This window comes from Canis lupus, chromosome 29 (genome assembly GCF_003254725.2).
Source record: "Canis lupus dingo isolate Sandy chromosome 29, ASM325472v2, whole genome shotgun sequence".
Lineage (NCBI taxonomy): Eukaryota > Metazoa > Chordata > Mammalia > Carnivora > Canidae > Canis > Canis lupus.
Genome location: NC_064271.1, coordinates 9602263 through 9611046, shown reverse-complemented (window position 1 = coordinate 9611046; position 8784 = coordinate 9602263). Strand labels below are relative to the sequence as shown.

General features: G+C 44.8%; 1 protein-coding gene across 2 annotated transcripts in view; it reads left to right on the top strand.

Moving 5' to 3' along the window:
* Nucleotides 1-2713: 2713 nt before the first annotated feature.
* Nucleotides 2714-8784, top strand: part of NSMAF (neutral sphingomyelinase activation associated factor) — a 63728-nt gene continuing 57657 nt past the window's right edge. Inside the window, exon 1 of one of the 2 annotated variants that reach the window (XM_025477792.3) lies at nt 2714-3113. In XM_025477792.3, the coding sequence (XP_025333577.1) occupies nt 3055-3113 (59 nt within the window). In that variant the 5' untranslated portion in view covers nt 2714-3054. The remainder of the gene's footprint in view (nt 3114-8784) is intronic. The other variant, XM_025477791.3, reaches the window with a different exon arrangement.

Sequence of the window (8784 nt, the reverse complement as noted above, 5' to 3'; positions counted from 1 at the left end):
CCACCCAATCACAGCACAGGTTACAATGACCTGTGAGTGCAGAGAATCAACCTTGGGAAGTTAGGCAGGAGAGAAACCAACCAAGGATACTGAGAAAGAGGAAAGACCCAGGGAAGAAAAAAAAAAAAAAAAAGCAAAAAAACTGTGGGACCTCGGAAGCCATGGAGGAAGGCGCTTCCACAAGGAACTATGAGAAATGCAATGTTCACCTATACCGAGTTCTGCTGAGAGTTCAGGGAAGTTGAAAGGAGAAAAGTGACTGGTAAATGTGGTGACTTGGCAACATTTCAGAAGAGTGATGGAAACAGAAGCCTGGTTAGAATATATTGAAGAGAGAGAAAATGCAGACAACCTATTCTGACAGGTGTCTCTAAAAGTTTTGCTAAGCATGGGGAGCCAGAGGGAATTAAAGGAACATTTAAAAACAAAAAACTATATATTTGGATGGGAATGATTCAAAAGTGAGGGAGAAATTGACAAAGCAAGAGAGAGAAAGGGAAAAGAGACAAGAACATAATCATAAAGGCTACATTGTTGAGAAAGAAGTTGGCCTTTGTAGGAGCAAATATATCTCAAAATAGCAGTAATGAAGGCAAGGGAGCAGATGCTAGTAGGCTGGATGATTTGGAGGCAGAGGGTGATGACTGAGGAAATTCCATCTCGGTTTTTTTTTTTTTTAATTATTTTTTAAATTTAAATTCAATTTGCCAACATTTGGTATGACACCCAGGGCTCATCCCATCAAGTCAATTCTGGCTGAATTCTCCACAAACACAAACTCTGTGACAGCAGAAGCATCGATCTTCTGAGCTATTGTTCAAGAGGATCCTTTTGAGCAAGTTTCTTCCCCTCCTCTTGTCAAAGATAAAGCTGGGGAAGTTAAAAATTACAAAGTGTAATTAATCAGTGTAAATGCTGTCTCTGTATCTGCTAGCTGGCAATTATCTTGGGGCCTGAGAGACAGAAGCCGATCCTTCCTGATGATTACATTTCAAAGGAATGGCTTTCAAGTCCTTGAGAAAGGCCCTCCTGAGTTGTAGGAGGTACACATATGCCTACCTCAAAGGTCCAGAGAAAGAATTCACCATTGTAAACCCCTCTTAGTAAATGCTTAAGAAACAGCAGTCAGGGGCTTATGTTAGGTGTTGGCTACAAGAAACAGTAAATTCTTTGGGCAACCTTGAGTTTTCTCAGACAGGGACTTTGAAGGAGGCTTAGGGTCATCCCAAGCATGAGGCCTTGAGCTGTTAGAAACCATGTTAGTGTTGATTTAAGTCTTTTAATGTGGGGGAGAGTGTGGACAAAATCATTTGTGCTGGGAGTCTGTAGTTTTTATAGGCCACGGTTGAGGCCTAGCTGAGAAGAAGGTTCAAAGAGGCCCGGCTAAAGTTTGGTCAAGGAGAAACTGTCACTCTCCACCCAAAAAGAATCACATTACCCTTTAACGTTTAAAAGGAGAAAACTTGAGTGCTGTTTTCTTGCCTTATTCCAGCCGAAGTGATACCTCTCTTCTGAATTCATAACATGTGTTGTATTATTTCTCATACAGAAAGCTATCATGTTGTACCTCTTGCAACTTTCGTTATCCTATCTCACCATTGGTGCACTTGTCCTGGCACTCCGATTAAGCACAATTTCCTATCGGTACACTGAGCTAATGTCTCTGACGTGTTTTTACAGTTACAGGTTCTGTGCAGCACGTGAGAATCACGTGGAAGGGACTTAAGACAAGTTACAGGGTACTTATGCAGCTTCACAGTTCTAATAGGTGCCCACTTTATGGGTATCATTTTTCCAATGCTGCTAGGATCAAACTCAGTAAGATCCATCTTGGCTTTTAATCTCGGTTTTCCATCTTCCCTTCAGGGTCCTGCAGCATCTTAGTGAGCTGAAATACACATTTACATAGAAGCCTTTAAAAATCTTATTCTGCAAAACCTGATCTGTAAGGCAATATTAGATAAGTGTCACCATATATGTAATTCAGAAGTTTGTTATTTAGGAATCCCCTTACAACCACAGGCTCAGATTCAGGCTATATTAAGGAGTCAGTCATAAGGCAGCGGGATACCCCTCACACCCACTAGGAGAGCTATCATCGAAAGTCAGACATAAGTGTTGGCAAGGATGTGAAAAAACTGGGACCCTAACACACAGCTGCTGGGAATGTAAAAGGTGCAGCCGCTCTGGAAGGCAGGTTGGCAGTTTCTCAACATTTGAACACAGAGCTGCCACAGGACCCAGCAGTTCCACTCCTAGGTATGTAGTCAGTAGCAATGGAAACACCTGAGCGTGCAAAGACTTGTACAGCCGTGTTCCCAGCAGCCTTGTTCATGCGAGCCACGCGCCGAATGGACCAACAAAACGTGGTATATCCACGCACTGGAATAGTCTCGGGCCATAAAGAAGACTGAAATACCGAAACACGAATGAACCTGAAAAACATTTATGCTAAATGAAAGAAGCCAAACATAAAAGGCTACACAATGTATGACTGCATTTGTAGGGAACGTGGGGAAGGGGCACATTCCTAGACGCGGGAAGGCAGCGCGGGCGGGCGCGGTACCCGGAGGCTCGGGTCGGGTGGGGCGGCTGGCCCCGGGGTGCGTGTGCGGGACCATCCCCCCCACCCCCCGAGGGCACACCCTAAATGGGGGGGCTGCTTGCCGCGGGAGCTCCGTCTCAAGAGAGCCCTCGGAGAAAGAGGAAGGAGTCGTGCGGCCCGGGGGTTGCGCTCGGCAGAGGTGCAGGGCGCCAGGCCCGGCGGAGGCCGAGCGCGGCACGTGGGCGCGGGGGCCGCGGGCGCGGGGGCCGCGGGGGCCGCGGGGGCCGCGGGCGGGCGGCCCGGGCCTGAGTCACGGCGCCGCGGGAGTCCCCACGCCCGCCCGCTCGGCTGAGCGCGGCGCCGACGCCGGGCCCGGGGCGCAGCGTGGGGCGGTCGGGCCGCCGCAGCCGCGCCCCCCTCGCGGCGCGGACCTCGCAGCGGCTCCCCGGGCCCGCCCCCGGCCGCGTCCGCAGTCCCGCCGGACCCGGCGCCCGCGCTGCGCTCGCTCCATGGCGTTTATCCGGAAGCAGCGGCGCGAGCGGCAGCTGCAGCTCTACTCCAGGGAGAGGTGAGCGCCGGCCGGGCCGCGGGGGCCGGGGGGGGGACCGGGGGGGCCGGGGGGGCCGGGGCGAGCCGAGCGCGGGCGGAGCTCGGCGGGTCCCGGCGGCCGCGGCCCGGCGGGGTGCGGAGGGTGCGGGCGGGGTGCGCGGGCCGGCGGCCTCCCCCCGCGCGGCCCCGGCCCCGGCCCCGGCCCCGGCCCCGCCTGCACCGGGCGGCTGCGGTGCCTCGCTCCCCCGCCCTTTGCCGCCAACTTGTGCGGAGCCAAGGCCGCGGGGCCGGGCCGGGGCCGGGCCGAGTCGGGCCGCGCCGCCGCCGAGGCCTCGCTCTGCCGGAAGCCGGGGTCCGGCCGTCAGGCGCGCTCGGGGGCGGCGGCGCACGGTCCGCACGGTCCTCGGCGCCCGCCCGGGGGGCCCCGCACTCCGCAGCCCCCGCCCCCCCCGCACTCGGCCCGCGCCGGACCCGGGGTCCCGCGAAGCAGCGGCCGGACGGGGCCGAGCAGCGCCGCCCCTACTTCCTGACTCGGCGCTGGGGAGGCCGCCGCCGCCGCCGCCTCACTCGCCCACTCGCCGGTGCCGAAAGGGACTGGGAACGAATCGTTTTACGAGGATTTTGACCCTGAGAGCAGGTCATCGGGGGCGCCGCGAGCAGGTCACCTGTGATCGGCGCTGCGGGAAGGAGAAGAAACCTCTTCCCTCACCCTTGAAGGTCTAAGAGCCGGACTGAATTCACATAAAATAGATGAACAGGAGGAGAGAACCGAAGTTTTATTACCCGTGTGCGGAGGCCCAGCATTAGAGACCTAACGAGATGGCCAAGGCAGGCAGTTTTTATACATTTTGGGACAAGGAGACAGTATGGGTGTGAGGAATCGACAGGATAAAGAAAGCAGGTGTTTGGGAGCCTCAATTAGTAGGATTCTAAGCGGAATTTAGGCTGAGGGAGTAGATTAGAAAACAACAAGGTCTGTTTGTCTTTCTTGGCTCTAAAGTCCTTATCTCGGGTGGTAAAGATGTCTTTTTATTTTTTGGCACAGGGAGGGTATTTCTCACATGGGACATTTGTTTCCTGCTTTTAGGAGGACAGGGGAGGGTCTGAATGACGTTGCACTGGCTATTAAGTAACTTTAATTTGAAATAATATGCCAAAGGGGCACATTTTGGGGCAGCCTGCCCTTGGCCCCTATAGGGGACACCAGCAAAGCAGATTATACGTGGAAATACAGGCTGGAGACTTTAAGGCTTGTGTGTGGCCTCGCAGCATCCACACTTGTGTTATAGACGTGACTTGACTGCTTTCATCCAGACACTCATGTCCTTTTCTAATCTCTAATGTTGGCCTGGCCAGGCCATCGATGGTTTAAAATTTCATTCCCCACCATAGAGAAGATGACAAGATGTATCCAAAAAAAAAGCATATCTTGGATATGGCTTTCAAAAACATTTTTGGTTTTGTGATTATGTTTTATCCACAGAAAGGCTTATCTTTTTTTTTTTTTTTTTAAAGATTTTATTTATTCATGAGAGACGCAGAGAGAGAGAGGCAGACAGAGACATAGGCAGAGGGAGAAGCAGGCTCCTTGCAGGGAGCCCAATGTGAGATTCGATCCCGGAACTTCGAGATCACTCCCTGAGCAGAAGGCAGCAGCTCAACTGCTGAGCTGCCCAGGGATCCCGAAACGTTTATCTTTTAATAATAAATAATAACTGGACCCTAAATAAAGTAACTCACTTGTAGAGGCTCTTCCGACTTCGTTTATAGGGCTTGTTTCATATGAAGGAGCTTGAGTTTCTTTGTTCTGTGCCAGCATCATTAAGAGTTGGGGGTATTCTGTACTAAATAGATGGATGTGCAAATTTGCATTGTGAGAACTTAGAAACACTTGAATTGCCATCATGTTCTGTGCTCAAAGAATCATTTGTAACAATTCTGTGGCCTCTTTGATATAGAGGAAAACCTGTTTTCTTTAGACCTGCCAGTTAATTTGATAGCTGTAATTTTTGTTTCATTTAGTTAGTTTATGCAGCTCTGCAGTGTCACACAAATCTTGAAGTCTGCACTGAGGTTTCAGCATATAATCTGCTTTGTTGGTATCTATTGATCAGTGTGACAGGCTAGCAGTGCACGGAGATAACTGTAGCTCTCACAACCGAAACACTTATTCATCTGTCAGGAGGCAGCAGCTGTTCTGAGCATCAGTAATCAGAAGAAGTTGGTGCCGCATATCTTGGATGTATTTGAATCTTGCTTGCTCACTGCCCCAATTTTTTAATGCTCTGCTCCCTGGCTTTGCAATCTTGGACTGATAAGCCGACTTTAACCCAAAAGGTGTCTAAAGAATACCAGTTGGATGAAAGGAATCTGTCTCACAATCAGGTGTGGGCTAGAACCAACCAGTCTCTGTAAATCTAAGAATGAATGCACTCTGAAAGATGAGAATATTTTAAACCAGCTTTATTTCTGCACAGATTTTTCCTGGCTCATCCCTTTGTGGTAATAAACACCTATTTAGCACAATGATTGATGTAGATCATTGGCTCAGTCATACCTAAGAGAACTGTTAACTTTCTTTGGGACTGCTTCGGAGGTGACCCAACAAAAGGCCTCACCTCCTCAGAGTTGTGAGTTCATTGGTTTCATGCTGTTTTCAAGATTTTAGATTTCTGCCACTACCAAGTAATGACCCCAGGAAAGGAGAAACCTGAAGTTAGCTTTTATTTCTTTTAGTATTAAACTGATACTACTGCATTTAGTGTAAGTGATATTTCTATAAAGGTAGAAGAAGCAGAGAGTCTGATTGGGAGTTTTTGGATTGGTGGCTTAGACCAAGATGGGGGCAGAAGAAATGAAGAAAGGTGGATGGGTTTTAGATGTTTTTAGGAAGTAGAATGGACAGGTCTTGGTGTGGTGGATTTCATATAGAAGATATCATAGAGAGAATCCCAGCTAGACTTGTCAGATAAAATATAGGATGCCTAGTTAAATTTGATTTTCAGATGAATAGTGAAAAACTTTTAGTACAAGTATGTCCCATGCAGTATTTGGTACATACTTACACTAAATTTTTTTAATACTAAATTTTTTGGTAACTTATCTGAAATTCAGAAATAAGTCGGTGTTCTGTATTTTTATTTGCGCAAAATGGCAGTCCTCTCAGGTTTCTGGCTTGAACAACTGTATGGTGGTACCACTTATTAGTAATATTTCTGTTTATAAAGAAATGCTTTGAAAAACAAACAAACAAAAAAGAAATAAAAAAACAACAACAACAAAAAAAAGAAATGCTTTGGTAATTTTCAGTATTTGAAAACAAAGGGATGCTTGGTCATTAAAGTTAAGTACAGTTGTATCTTGGTTAAGATTTAGATTCCAGAAACTATATTGATTTTACTGGCTTTTAAAAAATCTACTGTGTAAAAAAAGAAAAAAAAATGTACTGTGTAGGTGTTAATGAAAATAAATGGGAAGAAGTTTAAAAGACAACTCACATATCTTAGAAATGATGTTGGAAATAACAAATGTGTACAGTGCGTTTGCAGATAAGGATATTTTACAAACTGCTGCTATTTAAGATATTTCTATTTTCATGGCATCTGGGTGGCTCAGTTGGTTAAGTGTGTGCCTCCAGCTTGGCTCATGATCCCAGGCTCCTGGGGTGGAGCCCCACATCACTGCAGGAGGGAGGGGGTGTCCCTGCTAAGTGAGAAGCCTGCTTCTCCCTCTCCTGCTCCCCCTGTTTGTGCTCTCTCTGTCAAATAAATAAATAGAATCTTTAAAAAAAGACATTTCTATTTCAAGAGTAGGCTAATTGTTAAATAATTTTCGTCTTCACATCTAGGAGTGGTGTGATGGACGAATAGCTATTTTTTTCTTAAGTGATTGGAAATTGAGATACTTGAGGCATGCTCCTCCAGGAGAGAGTCCAGTTTTCCTCTCTGTAATGTTGTACAACAAATTACTTAGGTGTAACTTTTAAGCTATCATCCCAGAATAAAACACTAGTAATCATGAATTCTATGTTGAGCACACATATTTCATTAATGATTTACAGGCACTTCTTAGAATTCAACTTTGCTTTCAGACATTCCACGTGTATATGATTCTCTTGGTTATGCTGATACTAAATTTTTTGGCTGATACTAAATGTCTTTTATTTAATATTTTATCGATTGATTCTGTATTTATCATACTACAAGTACTGGTTGAGAGGGCAGAGTGCTTTGCTATACTCCTGTTTATGCTTTTATTTCTAAGACTGACCATCCTATTCTTATAATGTCTCATTGGTATATGCCAGGTGTTGAAAATGAATATAAACTGCAGAACCACAGGAATGCTGAAGAGTTGAAGGAAATCTACCTGTGACTCAGAAATAGGGTTTATTTTTCTCACATAAAAACAAAAAACAAAACAAAAAAGAGTGGGAGAAGAAATAAGTGTTGCAGATATTTTGATTAACTTAGAATTTATATTGGCTTTACCCAAACTGCATTATTTAGGCCTTTACCTTACCTTATGCCCTATTGCTGTCTGAAATTAGCTTCTTCCAAAATTGCTACCATTTAAGAAGACACAAGAAAATAACCACAAACTTTGAGTGGGTTTGCTCTATGGTTTTTATTTAAAATTTTTTTTAACGTGATGTAAAGTGGGTCTGGCCATTTAATGAAAACATTGCTTGTCTTTCTAAATACCATTGCAATTTCATCTTTTACTCATCAGACATGTAGAATTGTGACTGTACATTTATGACTCAGTAATTTTGAAAATTATCTCTTTGTTTTTTGTTTTATTAAGTGGACGCCACTTAATAAACCCAGCATAGGGCTTGAACTCAGGACCCTGAGATCAAAATCTGAGCTGAGATCAAGAGTCAGATGCTTAACTGACTGAGCCATCCAAGTGCCCCTGTTTTTTATTTTTAAATTTGTGTTTAGTCAAATTCTATTTAATACTAATTATTTGAAATTATTGTGACGTAGATGGTAGTCATTTTTTACACATTGATGTGAGGTTGAAAACATGTATATTAATATTGGTATAATATCTATATATCTGTTACTTTAGGCTTGTCAGTTGGGTTTCGATCTTTCATTTTTCTTAATGAATTTTTTTCTGAGTGACTTAGCAGTTACTGGGAGATGCTTCGTGATATAAACTTTGACTTCTATTTCTCTCTCTTTTTTTTAAGATTTTATTTATTTATTCATGAGAAACAGAGAGGCAGAGACATAGGCAGAGGGAGGAGAAACAGGCTCCATGCAGGGAGCCTGATGTGGGACTCGATACTGGGACTTGGGGACCACGCCCTGGACCAAAGGCAGATGCTCAACCACTGAGCCACCCAGATGTCCCTGAGTTATATTTCTGTCAATTTTTGCTATCATATTTTCAAGGGTTGTTATTGAGTCTATGTAAGTTTAAATTGCTATCTTCTTAGAAAATTGAATCTTTTATCAAGGATTCTAGTAATGATTTTTTCTGTTTTTTTTTTCTGATATTAATATATCAAATTTCTTTGAAGTATTTGCATTATATGGAATTTTTCATTTTTTTTACATTTTGATTTTGTCCTTAGGTTATAGGCATATTTTCATTAATAGCTTAATAGTTGGATATTTTAATAAATAATTTTCCAATAATTTTTGTCTTGATAGATTTAGTCCATTTACATTTATTAT